Below are 19,630 nucleotides of genomic sequence, written 5' to 3'. Positions count from 1 at the left end.
TACGACAGGACGGTAGTTTCTCAGTTTGCACTGATTATCCTGAACTAAACGTTAGCTGAGTAGCTAGCTTAACAAGGAACCAGCTCAGAGACGGAAACCCGGTGACAGGGGAACATGGCCGAACTTGAGCAACACGAAGGAGAGCAGGTAACGTTAACTACCGTTAGTAATGCGTTAGTTAATCTGTCTAATCAAAAGACGTGTCTCTGTAACATAAAACTACTCTGTTTTGACAGGACATTGAGAAGAAAATTGAGGAGACGAGACAGAAATTTAAGAATGAGTTCCTGCAAGGTAACTCACTTATTATGTCATTTGACATACACTTGCTCCCTGACCAGCCACTTGCAAATGCAATAATGTGGCGGTAATGTTATCTTCAAATATAATGTTAACTGTTACTAAAAGTGAACTATCTGTTGCTTCACTTTCATTTTGTGAACATCATGACCTAAATGCTCAGAGCCTAGATAAGCTCCAATCTCCAATATACAACTAACCTAGCTAACTCTTTATTACCACATGCAGCTAGTTGTTTTTTACTAATACAGCCTGTGTATATATCGTTATGACCTCTAGGTGAACTTTATATGAGTTGACAGTACAATGTGGTCATTTATGGCTTCAGCAGTATTTTACAGTATAAAACACTCAATATTTTGGGAAGTGAAATCTTGTGTTTGACCTTTTTGTATGCCGAGCGTCATGTGACTAAGCACTTACAGGGTTGTGTTTACAGAATCGACGGATAAATATGACTCCAGAGATGTGGAAAGGCTTGACAAAGATGATGCCCTAGTGGAGGGCTACCTTCAATGGAGACTTTGTGTTGTCGAAGATGCCTTGAAATTAATTGACGAAAGTCTTCAGTGGAGAAAGGAATTTGGTGTAAATGGTAAGAACTTTGAAGTCATGCTTAAAAGTCTGTCTTATGATATGAAAATGGTTACCTAAAAGTGGGGCTAGGCAATCTTAGTTCCAATCTTAGTTCCAATCTTGAGTACAATATTTTTGGAATTTTTGACCAAATTAAATAGTTCAAAAACAGTTTGTAGTTTTTCAAAATCATGATAGATAGATTTTCACTGAAGCAGAAGTGTGTTTATAATACAATACTTTAAAAAGTGGAAAAGAGAATTAACAATTAAAAATAAAAGGAAAAATATGATATAAATATAAAGAAAACAATATAAAATATTCTGGATAATTAAAATAAAAAGTCAAAAATACAACAGGATCCAAAATGATCTACATGACCTAGATACCAAGATAATGAATCAGACCAATGATATATTTTGGATCCTGTAACATTTCCTTATCTAGTGCGACATGCATAGCTTCATCAGTGTCAAGTTTAACCGGTCCGTTCTAAGAGTATAAATGTTGACATGCAATGTTTATTTGTTGTTGGTTGACGGTTTCGACAGACATCAGCGGTTGTCTTTGTGCTGCTCTAGAAGGAATCCGGACAGAGTTCCATTGTGTGTTAAACACCCATATCGCCTTGCAAAGGCTATTACCCCCGAGAACAAGCCCCACTCTCTCTTTTTCCTGAGGAATTTCCCAGAGTTTGTTAGTCTTTAATCCAGCAAATTCAATATGTCAAGTAGTTGTTTTAGTATAACTTGATATAATTAAGTCATGTTGTTAGTTTGTTTATTGATCTATTGAAAGGGATTGAAGCACTTTTTAGGTTATAGGGAAGCTGGGATCCTCAAAAAATAGTTTTTTAAAGTATTAAATAATAACTGCGAAACACCTCTTGCTCTAAAATGGAAAAGTGCATCTGTTCAGTCCTGGTTAACCTACATGAATGTTACAAACCAATTAACCAAGTAATATTTATATTATAAATTCCGATGACTTATCTTTGGGAATAATGCAGATTCTTATCAACCCGGATCCTCAATTGATTAACTGCTTACAGAAGGTATTGATGATCATTAAAAATCATTATTTTCTACAAAATAAGCTAGTTATTGCTAGTGATGGACAGCAAATTGTTGTCAGTTATTGTTGTGTGATATTTAGAAAAATCTCACAATACAGTTTTTTGTTAAAATGATTTAGAATTAGGAAGTTTCTGAGAAATGAAAAGGCAACTATTCAAAGCCTAACAATTATATGAATGTAGTAACAAGCATCATTTTTTTTATAACTTGAACTTGCTATAGTTAAAGTCACTGAGAAAAATATATAAAAAAACGTTTAGTTGAGGAAGTTCATTGGATATAACTTTTTAGAGTACAGTATATCATCTCCACATTCTTATACACAATTTACTCTGCTTTCATGCAATAATGTGCCTTTACTAACACACAGCGGACTGGAGTAGATCCTGAAGTTAGCACCCATATGCACCGAATTGCACTGAAAACTGAATTGTGAGATGCCAAAAGACATGATAATAATTATTAAATTACAAAAAACGTAAAGAGTTATACTTTAAATATGATGTGCCTTTGAAATTTAGATCAGTAGTTAAATTCAGGAGCCAATAGTCTTGAAGAAAACTATTTCAAACAACTTCAGCCCTTAGCCTACAATCCATGTTCTGTACAGCTAATATTTAAAGTATGACAAACACCAGTTAACAGTGTTGTGTTTCTGCCTGTGTGTTTCAGATCTCACTGAGAGCTCCATCCCCAGATGGATGTTCGAGACTGGCGCTGTCTATCTCCACGGCTATGACAAAGAGGGCAACAAACTCTGTATGTACATGTTCTATTAGAGCCCCTCCTTACAGTACACTCTTAAACATGTACAACTTAGCGTTTCGTTACAAGTTATCTGTTGCATTAAGATTGTCCCTTAATCTCTTCACAAATATACAACTTTTATTTTTTCAACTTTTCATCTTGCAATATACTTATTTATATAAATAGTTATCCAAGCAATAAACCGTATTTAATTTAGTCTTAATTTACATTATTTTATTTAACATTCTGTTCTTGTACATATGATATTCTATTTACATGTATACAGACTTTTTGCACTACTTTTTTATTCTTATTTTTTACATTTGATTATATCTTTTGGATTGTTGGAGGAGCTCAGGTCATAAGACTTTCATTGCCATTTCTACACTGTAGCTTTGTGCATATGACAATAAAACCTTCATGAATAACTTTGAATCTCTGTTTACTATGTTTAGTCTGGTTCAAGGTAAAGCTTCACGTCAAGGATACTAAAACTATCGTGGACAAGAAGAAGTACGTGGCCTTCTGGCTGGAGCGGTATGCGAAGAAGGAACCTGGGATGCCGCTCACTGTTATCTTTGATATGGCAGAGTCTGGCCTCAGCAACATAGTAAGTCCATCATGTGTTTTAATTAGTTTTTTGTCATCGTATCACTTCTTCTTATTTCTCCGTCAAGTTCTTTCATTTCTTGTAATAATATCCAGGTCTCCAAGACAAAGCTTATATTGCATTTTGCTCTCCCTCTATTAAATAAGCTTTACTTAGTTTCATGTTATAAAAGACTGTTTCCTTCCAGTGAGTGTCCTTGAAATGATGTTGAGTGTCCTCTTCCTTCTTGCTGTTTGAGCGGTGGTCTTGCAGGCAGGCACTGATGCTCTTTAATGGTTTTACTCTTCGTAGATTAAAGTAACCTTTAAATCCCGTTGGTCAATTCGAGTGGACTGTCTAATCCGCAGACTCGCTGTGTCGCACAGCGTTAGCTCCTTGATTGAGCTCTCTGTCAGAGAGTGCATTTCATTGGCTAGGCTCTCTCGGAGAGAAATGGCTCAGTTAAATACAAATAAACCAGCACAAGGACTGCAAAAAGAATAAATAGCTATGCAACCCAAATATGAAATGAGTAGATTAGAAAATCAGTTTGCCGCCTTGTTGAACCACAGAGCTAAGGCTAGCCAGTATGATCTCATTAAAGCTCTGGAGAGTCTCCTGCATAGCAATGAGGCTCCGAGCCAATTATGGAGCCCAGCCAGGATCTAGACGCTGTTTCTATTGACATGCCGCCGGTTTGGTTTGATGATTAACATTCAAAAGTAAGATGATCATTCATCATATTCACATACAAACTGGTTTGAAGTGTTTCACCTGGACAGTTGGTTCCAGATGAGATTTATAAAATCTATTTCATCGGTCGATTTTCTTTCACTAACTAAAGTGTTGATAGATAATCTGTTTTAATCAGAAGCCCTTTATCATTTAGTTCCATTTAAGTCAAAGAGCCGTATAGTGTGAACTTAATTTGTTTTCTGGGAACACAGTCTTCTTAGAAATGTGTCAAATCTTTAAAATGCAATCAAACGGTGTAATATAATTCTCTTTTTTGCAAATGGTTAATAACTATAATAGGTAATATGGTCAGTATTTGTGAGTGGATCATTTAAGTACTTCAGATCTAAAGGTGTTTAAAATTGAACATACATTCTCGTTATTTAAAATAATGCCTGTTTTATGGTTCTTCTGTATTCGGTTTAACTTTTTAAAATCCCTGTAATTTTCCACTTTGTGTTTCAGGACATGGAGTTTGTGAAGTACATCATTAATTGCTTCAAAGTATATTATCCAAAGTTTTTATGTAAGTAACATAAAAGTCTCATAAAAGCAGAACAAATAATTATACATATTAATTATGATTTACAACCAAACCTGGGTATTTTAAGAACAATTCTAATGGACAAGCTTTGTACTTTTTTTGATCATTTCAGCCAAAATGATCATCGTGGATATGCCTTGGATCATGAATGGTGAGAAAGCGTCCTCCTAGCCCGTCCTAGAAACATGTTTATTTCTCTGCCGATCACAATATGATTCTGACTTCTGGAGCATGACATGTCTCTTTTTCAGCTGCGTGGAAAATTGTGAGGTCATGGTTGGGTCCAGAGGCAGTCAGCAAGCTCAAGTTTGCTTCCAGATCTGAGGTCCATGGATTCATAGACCCCGAGTACCTGCCAGCCCATATGGGGGGAACGGTATGTTACAATGTGTTTCGCTACGTGTTCTATTAAATATCTCAAATATAGCATTAGCGCGTTAGCTCATGCCTAGAGGACAGATTTAAACGATGCAGAAGTAACTAGGACTCGTCTGAATGTTTATCATCACTCAGTAATGTTGAATGATGATTTGATGAATACTTCAGTTGTGTAACCTTTATTCATACTGAACAAATTCAGAATCCAAGGTAACACAAATATTTCTGTCCCACACAGAAATCTTGAATATTGTTTAACTGGCAGATTAAAACATTTTATGGTTGGAGAATCTCTCCATACTCGGAAATTATGATTTCAGCTCACCACTATCTAACTCTGTGGTTCTCAAATGGGGGTACACGGACCCCTAGGGGTACGTTGGAGTACTGCAGGGGGTACGTGAGATTTATTTTATGTTAATGAAAAAAACAACATAAGTAATGCATTTAAACAAACTACTAATAGTAGATTAACTACTTTATTCAAAGTATACAGTATTTCTGGATAATAAAATGGGAAAAAGAAACCGGGTGGTCTCTTTTCCTCTCCCTCTCCTGACAGCCCGTCAGTCTCGTGCAGCTCGCTGTACCTGTAATAAGTGACCTGACAGTAAAGAATACACATATGTATAGCTAGTTCCAGAGTAGATAAACTAGCTAAGTGTGTTAGGTCTAACTCTTACGGAGCGTCCACACTACAGCTTCAAAAATAGCTTGGAGCTGGGCGTGTCTGGAGCTTGGGGATTTTATTCAAGCAACACGGCCAACAACCAATCACATGAATCTCCCGCCCCCGACATACAAAGCAAAAAACCCCGGGGATTGTATGGGAGCAATATATATATATATATATATATATATAAACTCCCCAAACAGGCGAAAACCTACCAGTTTCCCCCACTGTCTCTGCCACCTCCCTCCATGCCTGGTTCCTCCGGTTTGTATCCCGGTAGGTGAAGAGGGTCTGGTCATACAAAACCGGGTGATTTGCTACGGCGATAGTTAGTTTCTCCTCCGACTTTTTTTGAAATATAGAAATGAACGGCGGGATATCTCTCCCAGCTTAGACGCGGTTTGATTGGCTACGGCTTCAGCTGTCAGATTTTGGGAAACGGGATTTGATTGGCTGGCGCTGGCTACTCCGGCGTCTCAGGCAACAGAAGTTGAACATTGTTACCCACAATTCAGTTCGGCGAAAAAGCGCGGCTACGTGACGTCACCCCATTGAAAGTGAATGGGCAGATTGGAGCTTTCGACGCTGTAGTGTAGACGGGCCGCTAGTGTATTTAATTTTGCTCCACTCAACGGTCCGCCGTGGAGCTGTGATCCGGTAGAGCTGTGTGTTCTCCGTCAGCAGCAGCTGATCTGATCTCTGATCTCTCTCTCTCTCTCGCGTCCGGATATACTTCACTCGCGTTTATGTCCAAATCTATCAGATCTAGCTAGTTCTAGCTAATGATATGACTGCCTGCTTATCAAAGGACACCTAAACACCTAAACACCTAAAGCTTGTGGTTGCAAAGTATAGTGCAGCATTATGCATATGTTTATATGAGGGGTCAAAATCCCATGCTCATAAAATGCTCATATTTTTGTTCTCTTCATTCCCCATGCCCCAAAATAAATAAATATACCAATTGCTAGGAAAAGTAAGGAAGTTTGAGCAGTGTGGGTTTTATATTAATAGAGTTACACATATTTCAAAACGCGAAGTGTAATAACTGCAGTTTGCCTTGCTGTCAGAATGACAAAGGTCCTCAGTGAAGCACAAGCCCATGTTTCACTACATTGTAAGTACAACTTATTAAAAAGATCAGTTCAATGCAACTAATGTCGTCTTAGTGTTATTGCAAAATTGGTTTGCCATGAATTTAGTGATGGATAGTAAACATTTGAAATGTAGCATTTAAGTGTTTCTCAGTTACAAGGTTGTTGTTTTACTGTACCTCTTTATATAGGCATTTTTTCCTTAACAAATTGTTTTTGCGCTGATCAGGGGATCTGATCTAACTGATGGAAATCACTTTGTTTATTTAACCAGCATAAGCCATATCATTATGTTCATTCATATTCAAGTCATGGGACTTTCTCTGCTTCACAAGAACAGTCAGTATGATGACCTTCATTGAGATTGACAATGTACACGCTTTTAAAAACCATGCATGTTTTGATATATTTTTTCTGGCTACATTCCAGGACCCCTTCAAGTACAGCTACCCTCCTCTCCCTGATGACGACTTCCAAACACCCATCTGTGAAAACGGGCCGATTGTCAGTGAGGACGAGCTGGAGAGCAAAGAAGGGGACATGGAGAGCAAAGACGCCCTGGAGTCCAGCTTCAGCTCTGAGGTAGCAGTAAAGCCCAAAAAGGTACATTTTCTGTTAAGTTTATATCTAGTTATTATCATTAGTTTCAGAATGGAGCCGGCTTAAAAAAGTCCTTCAATGTAATTAAGACAAAACTGACAAAAGGTAGGAGGGCTCCTTCTGTGTTGTCAGTCTCCACTCTGGCACGACTCGGTTTCAGTCAGCGAACTTCTGAATATGGAGTGAATGTTGTGTTTATGAATAAAATGTGTGAAACTAATATAGTTAGCAAGACTTGTGGTGACGTTGTTATCAGTGTAGCTGCTCTCGTGTGTAATTAAGTCATGATTAATTCTCTTATAGCTGTGGCATTCTGCTACGAATCAAACTGAGCGGCCTATAGTCGTTTCTTCTTTCACTCACATTCTATAAGTTGAGCGTGAGATTACAGCATGTAATCACCGCAGTGAATGACATGGGAAGTAATGTCCTGATTTGGAAGATGGTAAGCTCTTGCTCATTGTCTATGTGAAGGTGACTCCTAATGTCTACGGCTGCAATTAAATCCTGCCAACAAAGCCAGTGCCTCGCAGCCGGCGCTCTGTCCTCCCCTCCTCCCCTCCTCCCCTCCTCCCCTCCTCCCCTCCGCCCCTCCTCTCCGCCCTCATACGGTCCACAGAGGTTGTCAAGTCAGCTACTTAAGCTCTTCCCTGCTGCAGCTGGATTCCTCTTCCTCGCTAAACAACAGCAAGCAGCCCAACAGCATAACTGAGACGCCCCGCAGGCTTTATCTTAACTATGTCTGCAGGTACTTGTTAACATCCCTCTCTCTCTGGTGTCACCCGATTCCACCCACATGGAGTAAGGCTGCAGCTTATGTCACAAATTCTACTCTCCTACAGGACAATCCAGTTTCATAATCTATTTAGCTACTTTCCCGCACAGCGTCATGCAGAGAAAGCCTGCATGGAAATAGATGGAGGGCTCAGGATATGCTCGACTTCTAGAAAGTTGTACATTTGCAATATGTTGGTGCAGGTTGTTTTCAAGCATGGTTAATTATTATTTTGCTGCAGCCGTTATTAACTAAAGCATGGGTCAAGCAAGAAGTCATTAAATGTTAAAGCACAGCCGAATCATCAAAGTCAACTTTAATGTAAATCTTCCAGTTTGTGTGTACAGACGGAGAGATTCAAATACTGTTTCCCACAATCCCAAATATGAAAACAATGTATATAGAAAATGAATATACACAGTCAAAGACACATGTGCACACATTAAGACCTAAATGAAAACGCAACAATCAATATATACAAAATAAAAGTCTAATGGAATCGGCCTTGGGGAGGTTTGTGCCCTTCTGAATAACAGATATGTTGCTGTTAAAGCCAAAGAGCAGCAGATTTGGGGTTGACCTGCGTTCCACGTGAGTCGTGATATAACTGTGTTGTGATTTATAGCCGCTCTCATGAGTTTGTCGCCTGTTGCCTATAGGACACACCCTGTGAGAGCTGCTGCTGCCGTGTCACCCACAGCTTCTCCCATGAGCCTCCTAAGACCCACTAAACAAACGGAGCTCTTATTGTTAATAAATACCACATTGGTCATGCACAACAGATTCAGATTTACAAAGCAAAGATATACAAATCACTCAAATGTTAGCCCAAGCAATAACTTACAGGAAAAAAAAAATAAGTTTGTTAAAGTTGTTGGTGTAAGCGTCATGAACAAGCCCCCCTTATTCCCGAGAGAAAATGTACACATTTCCATATTCAAGCATTTTTGACTTCATATTTGACATTAAAACATTGTCTGTGGGAAAGGGAAAGATATTTTTCATGTTAGCCTGAAGAGCTAGTTACTCAACCACTCTGCAGTGACGCTGCACAGAAAGTGAGTCTGGTATGATTGATGTTGAAATATGCCTGACAGCAATCACTATGTCTCAAGTATTTGATGAATGTTCAGACTAAGAACAGTAGCTCAACAGTTTGTCTTTAAATGGTGGATTGTAGAACGATTGAAAATGAATGGTAATTCATGTGACTTTAAATATCGCCACTGGCATTCTAATTATAAATTCATTCTGGAAACCTTACAAGCCCAACTTTCTTTTTTGAAATGTATTAATTCGTGGTTAATAATAACTCCTGCACAGGTACTTCCTTTTAAAGCCCATAGTTTTGAACAGAAGTAAGTATACGTTCGGTGTCTATCAAGAGTATCAAACAATCACAATATGAACAGAAAGGCATGGTTTACTATTTAAAACAAGACGAAAGGAGAGTGAGATGATGTCTCTTGGTAATCTTTCAAACCAGCTTCACTTCTGTTGCACAGAGTGGGGTAGTTTCATCGGGCATGATGAATTCCTGGATGCCTGTGCTGTGACTAAACCTGCTGCTCTGTAATATCCCATCCTGCTCGTCTGAGCACATTCCATCTTGTCTAAACAAACCATCGACTCTTCCCCTCCTCTTCCGCCGCCGTCCCTCCTCAATTGCGCTGATTACTTGATGGCTTAAGGGAGCTAATTGCCTTTCTCTCTGTTTTGGAACAAGGGCTGGCTGTGGTAAGGCAGGTTAGGATCAAACCCACACTCGGAGCTCAGAGTCCAGGCGCTTTCTCCCGGTTGGAAAGGCAGGTGTGCTCACGTGACTGAATTACTGTGAGTGCGCCTGCCTCAGTCACCTGCCGTCATCTCATCCCTGGACATGTTCATCTGTCCTGGACCTTACATTTCAAATTGAGAAACTAATCGCACAGTCCCTGCTCGCCAGGAACACATTTACATGACCTGTATGTTCTAACCTCAGATAAAAACCACTGAAATAATTACTGCAATGTTGCAGTAAAACCAGTTATTAACACGTTTTTTAACTTCTTTGCTTTTATGCATATCTTAACTAACACCATGAGTGCCTTGTTTTTTAACACTATTTTCACCAGGTCTGTGACACTGGGGAGTGATGTCAAGTATCATGTGTAAAGCCTACTAATATGTACTGACACTCCTCTTATGAGCATTTCACTAATATTTTAATAATTCTATTGTCTTTGCATTTCAAATCTTACACAATGTGTAGAAAACATGAAGGTATCAAATGTAGTATTAATTGTGTTGGAGTAAATATGAATTATTTGTATTTGCTTATAGTGTTTTTTGAATTGAAAGAAATTGCCTAATATCTTTGTTCTTTGTTAATCTACAATGGAATTTTGTTTCCATGAGCCTTACGAAAAGGATCAAAGCTCTTAAAAACAGTGCTATTTTAATTATGATATGTGTGTGACACAGCCTGCTATTTCATGTTTAATTTCTAATTAAAAAATGTGAGTATGTTTGACTTCTTCGACTCACATTGTGACCTCATTGTGTGGATATGATGAATAAATGAAGCCTTTCATCAGCAGCTGATCATCTCTTGATGTCTTCATTGTGGCAGGTGCATGACAGTCAGCCATTGAATTAAGATGACATGTTGTGTTGCTTATCACAGCAAATGACACACTTACCCCTCCGAGTCACAAATGTTCCCATCACATGCAGAGCCCGCTCACCTTTGCCCCCTCACCCCTCCCCCATGATGTGCTCACTCTCCCATCTGTTTTACACAATATGTGTTGCCAGCATCACTGTGAAGGCATCCTCCTCCCAACCCAACGACTTTATCCGTAGTGCTTAGGCTGACGTTTCGCAATTTCTATCCTGTCAGCTGTTTCCTTATCTCGTGATCTGTCTGAGGATGATTTGGGTCAAAGTGTACGGATGTTTTGCTGAAGTGAAAGTATCCTTGTAGGAGTCTTAATTCTGACTCCTGGACTCACTGAACTAACTGAACTATTTATGTTCAAGCGTCTTGTCATGTGTTTGTGAGACTACCAGGAACACGGGTGAGGAGTCATCACGGAGGTTTCTCAGTAGTAAAAACATGTTTTGAACACTTCACAATTATTTCACAAGAGCCATTCATGAATCATTGCAGATAACTTTCAAGAGCTTCATTAACTGATAGCTTTCCTCGCTTAAAGGCTCAAACATTTTATTTTCAGGGAAGGAACCAGATATAGTCACACGGTTGCTTTATCAATTCTCTGAGTCTCTTTTCTAATTAGCTGCTCTTTGTTGTTTCAGGTGAATTTCCTGGAAGACAGTTTGAGAGCAGAGGACAATGATAAAGGAGACACTAGCTCCAGGACCAAAGGGGCCAGAAAGCCACTGACTACCTTCAAAGGCGCTCTGCTAGATGTTAGGTAGGCATCCTGCTCACAATCTCCTTTCTTACCATTATTCTACACGTCATTTCCTCAAGTTGCAGTTATATTGGAAAAGAAGACGTTATCTACTTAGATGACGAAGCTCTAAAACCAACATGTAGACAGTTCACAATCAGCTGATGGATTTCTTTGAGGTTTATCATTGGTAATAATGCTAAATCCTCATCTCTACCATTACTTGGAAGTGTTCCTATCCTACCTTTTCAAGTGTTCTTGGAAACATTGACAGCTTCTACACGAGCCTAAATGAACCCAGAAAATGTCGGAGGCTTTTTTTTCTTTTAAACCAACACTGAATTTGTTGTTGACTTTACCCAACTGGTGTTGACTTTATGCACACATGTTCAGCATCTCTGCACTGCAACTACAACTCATTTGTGTTTGGGAAACATGAAGTAAGGTATCCAGAAAGGTTGAATGGACACCTAAGGATTGCTAGTTTGCTGAGAAGAACTGGTAGTAGATGTATCTACTAAATTATCCTCCTTTGCCGTCCTTTCTGCCAATCTCCACTCCAACGCTGGTTTCAGGGTTAGGGTCAATGCACAGATACAGCCCTGGAAACAATGAAGAGACCACTGCAGCATTATCAGTTTCTCAGGTTTGACTATTTATAGGTATGTGTTTGAGTAAAATAATAGTTTTATATTTCATTCAACAGACCCCGGAATGGAATGGCTGCCATACGTGTAGAGATTGAGATTTAAGAATCATTTGGAGTGGTCTCTTAATTTTTTCAAGAGCTGTAGCTAAAACTAAACATTATAACATCCTTGGAGGTAAGATGTTACATGATACTGCGTTAATAAATTGGTAACTGGGAATACGCCCGTTAAGAAGCAATTAGCAAAAATATATAACTTTAATTGCCTTGTATATATTGACGAAAATGTCCCCTTCATGTATCGGCTCAAAGCCATGAGTCATTATTGATGTGTGCGCCTTTTATGGCCTGATTGATCCGCTCACATGGGGCAGGAATTAAGGATGCTAGCGATCGCTTGTTCAATGAGAGACTGGCCAATGATCAATGAACCTTTAAGAGAGGAGCACTCGTCACGCTGAACATGTCGTCACACACCATCATATGTTTTAATTCAGCATTCAATGGATTGCAAAAGAGGGGTCGACTTCAAGAGCGGTGTATTGCAAAGAAGAAAAAAGCAATCACACAAGTATGTGTTTGGCTATTGGGTAAAGAATTAGCGGTGCATTCTCACACTGAATGATACTACTTCTCATTTTCATGAATATTTGTCCGTTGAGTTCTGTTTTAACGGAGGAATGGCTTTGATGTGAGGATTCTGACCGCTCTGGGCTGTGAGTTATAGTGATAAACAGATTTAAATGAGCCTTAAATGCAATTATGTTTCTGAGCTGTGTTGGCCTTAATTCGAGGCTGGGGGGGCTTTAGTGGGGAGTAGGGGGCTTTGATCTCATGTTTGCAAAAGGTTTTCAGAGCCCGAAAACTCACTTTGAGGGAAAGAGCCTATGTCTAGAACCGGGGAAATAACACGCAGACTTGCGTAAGAGAAATATACGTTTTGTTCTTAGCCGTGTCAGTCCATGAGACATCAAGCAGAAGCTTGATATGAAGCAGATATTCATTACATTACATTGCATTTAGCTGACGCTTTTATCCAAAGCGACTTACAATATTCAAATATTTTTTCTAATTTCTTCTTGATAAAAACTCCCAATAAAAAATGGTTTAATCTATCTGAATGCATCGAATAACATAGTTTATAGCCAAGTTAGACTGTTGCAAACTTGCTTAGAGGAAACAGCGAGAGCCGGCAACAACCACCACTGATCACAAACTGCGAGAGAAAGAGCCTCATCCCAAGTTTTTGGGTCACAGATTTGTTTTTATTCAACATTTCACATCAGATGTGATGCCTGATCAGCGCTCCATGCAGTTTAAAGTCCAACTGAAAATAAATTGCTGGAGTATTCATATCTCCTGTGTTCTACTCGGCATCAACATCTGAAATAGTGACAATCATTTATTCTAATACCATGAGTTCTCCGTTTTGATAGATGGACATCTTGTTTCCATACAACCAATCAGATCGCTTCATTTGGAACCATATTTGCGTTAAGCAGTAACAAAAGCATTTAATCATGTGCAGACATTCCCGCTGACTAAAAGCCACACACATCCTGCTACACGGCACACAAAGTATCCTTTTGATCTGACTAACCAACATGAACACCTTGTCCTGCACTTTGACATGTTGTACCAGCCACCAAACAAACATTCAGCGGGGGAAAGAGCACGGCAAACATTGATTTTCATGATAAATAGTTCATTAGCTATCTGCTCTGTTGCGGCACAACAAATATTATGTTATCTTACCTGCAAATGTCTTTTACGATACACCAAAAAATGTTGATGACATAAAGGACTACTAAGTGGTTTCAGTTGAAATCAAAGCATTAACTCCTCCTATAGCCTGTGAAGGCAGCTAGACCCTGTTTACATCGAGTATTCATGTGTCTTAGGGGGTCAGGTTACAAGACCACAGCTCTGAATGCAACAACCACAAAGACTCGTTGTGATTTGATCACGGTAACCAGTTGCCATGGTGGTTTGTCCACATAGGACCACATATTTATAGTGTAAATGCTGAGGCCTCCTGATGTGTCCCTAACTAGGATGTAACAGGAAAATACGTCAATGCTTGCAGCTGTCAACAGAAATGATGAACGTGTTTTTAAGTGAGATCCAATCACAAGTAGTCACTTGGGACGCATGTATAGATGCACTTGTTGTGGTCAACAGGAACCTACAACTCAATTCTGTCCCCCAGGGGCCCCATAGTGCGGTGATTCAGCCTCGGACTTTGACATGGTTTATTGATTTCTGACCACATCTAGATTCATGTAAAAACAGGTATCCTGTATTTGAAAGTATAATTTATTTATTTTTGCTGCAAATTTTTATATAACATCCTTCAGGAATAACGATGGTTATAGCAGATATTTAGAGGGATGTGTAGCAGGAAAAGTCCCAGGATAATCATAGCACACAGACAGACAGCACATGAAGTATCCGCCCAATCTGTATTCATACGAAGCCTAAGAGAGAAAGAACAAAGCATTTGAGGGAGCAAAGGGAACTCCAGTCTGCATGTAGAGCAGTCGTACAAGTGCATGAACTACCACGACAGCTTCCTAACGTATCTCCTGTCTCGCATTGTGGGTTTTCTCTCCCTCCAGCCCCGCAGAGGAGCTCAGCTTTGGTTCTGCAGAGACGGAGAAAAGATGCCTCATTATCCTGAGCAATGTGACCAAAAATAAAGTGGCCTTCAAGGTGAGAATGAGGAGCGTTTGTGCCTAAGTAACATTACATTTAGTAAAGTCATTTGTTTAGCGCAATAGCAGTTCACTGGTTTCATCTTTTCCAATGTGAAGTTGTTCTGCTTTTTTGCAACTTTATATCAATGTTCATGGAATTTCTATGTTTGGACCATTTTCTGATCTTCATAGACAAACCACTTTCTGAAAATAAATATGTTTTATTTAGAGTGCCCTTGGTGTCTTTCCAGGTACGGACCACAGCACCTGAGAAGTACAGAGTGAAGCCCAGCAGCAACTTCTGTGAACCAGGGGCGTCAGTAGATATAGTCGTGTCTTTACATGGAGGTACTGCACTCTAGCTCTGTCTCACAATAGATCGTTCCTAAAGCTGCACTTCAGAATCATCAACAAGTCTGGTCTTCTACCTTCAGAGTGCTAGCAGCCACTCTTCTTTGCACAGCATACATATTTTAAAAGTGATAAAAGAAGAATCTGCCCAAAACAACTGAGGTTAAACATGTTAGGACCTTCAAATCGTGTATAGACTACACTCTATTGCAAATACCTTGGAAGAGTCAGTGCTACCTATTTCAGGGTTGCTTTAATGCTTTTTCACAATGTCATGTCAAGCAATGCATTTTCTCATTCCTGCTGAAGATTTCCTCAACAAATCAAATCCTTTCCATTATTTATGTTGACTTGCCGTGTGTTTTGTTGCCCTGGATGTTTCCGGCAGGTTCTCAAGCATCGCCACAGGACAGATTCTTGGTCATGGCTGCCGAGATGGACAATTCTTTATCACAAGAACTCGCACAGTTCTGGAAAGAAGTGCAGAAAGCCAAGATCATGGAACACAGGTCTGTGCTCCTTGATACAGCCATGAGAGTAAATCTGTCAAATGATGAGTACATTGTCCCGTTGCCCCAGTGTCCTCATTACAGTCGTGACCGTGAGCTTGTCGGCTGCGTATCGCCCTGATGGCCTCCGCTCATTAGGTTGTGAATTTCCCACAGATTGCGCTGTCACGTTGTGGAGAGCCTGAAACAAACAGTGAGTCTTCTCAGAGACAGCACTGTGGAGACGGGCTCCGGCGAGCAGCAGGAATTTCACACTGCGGTGAGTTCTGCTGGAGAGGAGCCTCTTCTCCTCAGTACTCATTATCTTTGACTCACAATTAGGGCTGCTCGATTATGGCAAAAATAATCTCGATTATTTGGGTCAATAATTGTAATTGCGATTTATTAAATGCTTTCAAATTATTCATTGACTTTGAAAACATCCATTTATTGGAGAAAAAAAATGGAACAGTATGTTTTTAACAGTTGATTACCCTGAACTTCAAGTATAATTTCAACTGAAAAACCAAAAAAATATATATATAAAAAAAAATCGTAATCGTGATTAAAATACGATTAATTGAGCAGCCCTACTCACAATACATTTGTTCATGGAGATCCTTTTGACCACCAATTTAGATGTTATACTCTGCCATCCCTAACACATTGTAGTCCAATATGACTCTGATGAAGACGCACCCTTACAGATGTCATTAACATGTCTTTGTATTTGCATTGCATACTCCAAAAACATCCCACACCCAGGCACTGGATGATAACATACATTTCACATCAGTAAGTATTATGTAGGTTGAGTGTAGATTCATTAGGTCGTAGCATTATGTCTTGTTGGTCGTCTATTTGTTACATGTTTAACGGTATGGTAACATTTCGGGGAACTGTTCTTGCTTTTCTTACTTTCGTTAGACGAGAAACTCAACTCTCATGTCTGTGTGTTACAGCTGGAAAAGAGGGGCAACTAGCCTAGCTTAGCATACAAATTGGAAATTGTTAGCCTAGCTCTGTATAATAATGTCAAAGTCCTCTTCCCAGACCCTCTAGAGTTCCCTAATTAGTACTCTTTCTCTTCAATAGAAGTGATATGTCTGTGTGTAGCCTCTCTGCTTATTTCCTCACCACTTCACAGTTATGATCTAGGAAGTCACTGCAATCAACCGCTTCTCACCAGGAAGTTGACACACAGTAGCACCTAACTCCCCCTGAAACCACAAATTGTCGTTTTGAATTTCAGGTTGATACGTTCTTAGAGACACAGTTATAGTTTAGCAAAAGCCAGGCTATTTGTATCTCTTTCCTCCAGTCTTCCTATATCACACATGAGAGTAGAATCCATCCTCTAACTCTAGAAAAAGAATAGGCGTATTTCACCCTTTTTCCCCAAATGAACCGAACATCTATAACCTGGTTTGCTGCCATGACTTCTTTCATTGCAACAGTGTTAGATTAAACCAGTTTTTATCTCACCAGCTCATGCAAGTGATAACCTGCAACGCCCGGCTGGAGCAGAAGCTGAACTCGTGTCTGTGGGTGCAGAAGGTTCTGATCGGGCTGGTGCTGATCCTGGTCCTGCTGAACCTGCTGTGTCTGCGCCTGCTGACCAGCTCCCAGCAGCCATCCTGACCTGCCCCCGCCCGCTCCACCGCCGACACTCACACTTCCTGAGGGGCCACAGTCCCCTGAGCGCTCTCCCCCCCCCCCCCCCCCGAACAGACTGTATTAGTCTCTTTTCAGGCACTTGAGAGGGACTCTTTTAACAATGTGATATCAAAGCATTAATGTATTTTTTAAGATTCATCAAAAGATAAATGTGTATTTATTACTAAAAACAAAACATGGAGGAACAATTACTAATTCTGTGATCATAATGTACAATTTTTTACATATTATATAAATCTAGAGAATACAAAATAAACTTTTTGTCAACTTATCTGTTGTTTTTTCTCCTTGTCTCTCCACATCCGCCTTCATCCAGACATGTGAATGTTGTGGTTACTTCCTAATAAACCCTCATTAGTACAGAGGTGTTTAATTGAAAACGTTGCCGTGTGCGACCCCACTAAACCTCTCCCACACTCAGCCCGAGGAGCCACAGGAGATCTCTGTTCCCACTATCTCCTCTATTTGTTTTAATTACCCCGACACTGGCAAACTAAAAATACCAAAGCAATTACTGGCGAGTACAAGGACACAGCGCAACCCACTTGTAGCTTAGAGGAAAGCGCTGATATCTATAACAAGATCCAGCTCTGAGCAATCAGGATGCGCGTCGTCGCAATAGGAATGATCACAATTGGGTTACTAGATGTGTGCACATAAGGGTTGTCGGCGTAAACACTTGCTGCTTGTTCGCAGTAGGTGGTAGCCGTGGAGATGATTGGAAGGACTTGTGCAATAACGGGTAAACTAATCCTACGGTGATTATAAACACTGGGCTGTTTTGGGGAGCCGCAAAGTGTTTATCCCTGAAGATTGCATTGCGTCGCTTGTTCTGCATTCTGTTTCAGTGCCAACCCTTCACATGGTTCTTATAAAATCTCTTCAGTAATATCTTTTCGTCAAAGGAATTGGTTTTTAAGTGAGTGTGTTCTCTCGATGTAAAACTTGCATTTTGTGTTCAACTAAAACTTTCAGTAAGTTGCATTTGGCGCCATTTGTGAGTGCATATGTACTAAAAGAAAGAATGGTGGTAAATGGAGTGTTTGCCTCTGGAGGATAAAAGTAAAAGCCTTGGTATCACACACAGGTGGGCTGACTTTAAGTGCATCCGAGTGGCACACAGTACCTGACTGAACCCAGGAAGTCAATCAGATACACTGCACTGCACAGGGCCAAACACAACACTGCTATCAGTGATTCCACAATGACTGAAGTGGAAAATTATTTGAGCGGTCATGTGACACTGATTCCCAGGCGGACTCATCTCACCTGATTGCCTATTTGTCAGTAATTACTTACAGTGGTTGCCATATGTCTTCCTCCGCCGCTTCACCAGGCAGAGGCTCCTCCACAGTATTGATTCAACATTAAACACCACTTAAATCGAAACCCGGGTCAATGTGCGACTGGCCCCAGGCACTCATGCAAGGTTTAAGGGGGGGAAATGATTAAGTTCAAGTAGCAAATTGGGACATGGGGGAGAGTTGATGGAAAGTCAATGAGTGCTACATTTAACAAGGATGGGATGGGTGACGAGCATATTGTGCTTTCCTCCCCATGGATAGGATGTTGGTGCACCACATGCTGCCCTTTTCATCATCTCTGTAAATGAACTCATTGAAATCAATGCCTATAGAGTGGTGGTCCATATTACTAATCTCCCCTAACTATGTAGTAAAATGTATTTATGGGCTGTAACCCAGAAAGAGGATGCCATATTAAAAAAAATGTTTTACTATGTTCCTTGCCATTTCCATCTGTCTTAATCCTGGGCTGAAGTCGAATAGTCCATTTAGTAGTGATGTTACGTATTGTGCCGAGGCTTCGGAGCGTGTGTCGAGTAATCCCCGAAGCTTTTTGTGAAGCATGTATCGAGGCGTGTATCGTTTTGGGCCAGTGACGTCATCGATGACAAACGAAGCCTCGCTGCCTGTCGATACCACGTGACTGCTTCACGAAGCGATTCAGATCGGTTGAACCGTTGAACCCATGGATGGTTGAACCACAGTGCTGATATTACCCATGCCATGGATGTATTTATAATAACCATATTACCCCTCCTGTACCCGGGCCCGGTGACACGATGGAATTAAGAGAGCTCAGACCCTCACTTATATAGAGGTCGGAACATGTCATAAGTATAAATAGATACAAGCATAAATAAATGTAGGAATAAAAACATGAATAAATATGTTGCCGTGTTTTCAGAGAGATTCAGCGTGTGTGCTGTGGCTCTGCTGGAAAGCAGTTGACTCATGACCGCAGGATTCCTGGTTCAACGACT

At 40.1% G+C, this 19,630-nt stretch overlaps 1 protein-coding gene across 2 annotated transcripts; it reads left to right on the top strand.

Annotated features, from left to right (window-relative positions):
* Positions 1-21: 21 nt before the first annotated feature.
* Positions 22-17,617, top strand: mospd2 (motile sperm domain containing 2). Of its 2 annotated transcripts, XM_034109513.2 has the most exons (16): positions 22-147; positions 237-294; positions 740-895; positions 2,625-2,711; positions 3,155-3,309; positions 4,489-4,549; positions 4,680-4,718; positions 4,819-4,943; positions 7,142-7,315; positions 11,388-11,506; positions 14,753-14,846; positions 15,082-15,178; positions 15,570-15,690; positions 15,847-15,949; positions 16,435-16,464; positions 17,158-17,617. In XM_034109513.2, the coding sequence occupies exons 1-16, from the start codon at positions 115-117 to the stop codon at positions 17,308-17,310; spliced, it is 1,605 nt and encodes a 534-aa protein (XP_033965404.1). In that variant the 5' UTR covers positions 22-114; the 3' UTR covers positions 17,311-17,617. The 2 variants fall into 2 exon arrangements, with proteins under 2 accessions (XP_033965404.1, XP_033965405.1); XM_034109514.2 differs by lacking the exon at positions 16,435-16,464.
* Positions 17,618-19,630: the final 2,013 nt, after the last annotated feature.

The sequence above is a fragment of the Pseudochaenichthys georgianus genome, chromosome 21 (assembly GCF_902827115.2).
Source record: "Pseudochaenichthys georgianus chromosome 21, fPseGeo1.2, whole genome shotgun sequence".
Classification (NCBI taxonomy): Eukaryota; Metazoa; Chordata; class Actinopteri; order Perciformes; family Channichthyidae; genus Pseudochaenichthys; species Pseudochaenichthys georgianus.
Note: the sequence above shows the minus strand (reverse complement) of the source record. Positions and strands in the feature narration are given on the sequence as shown.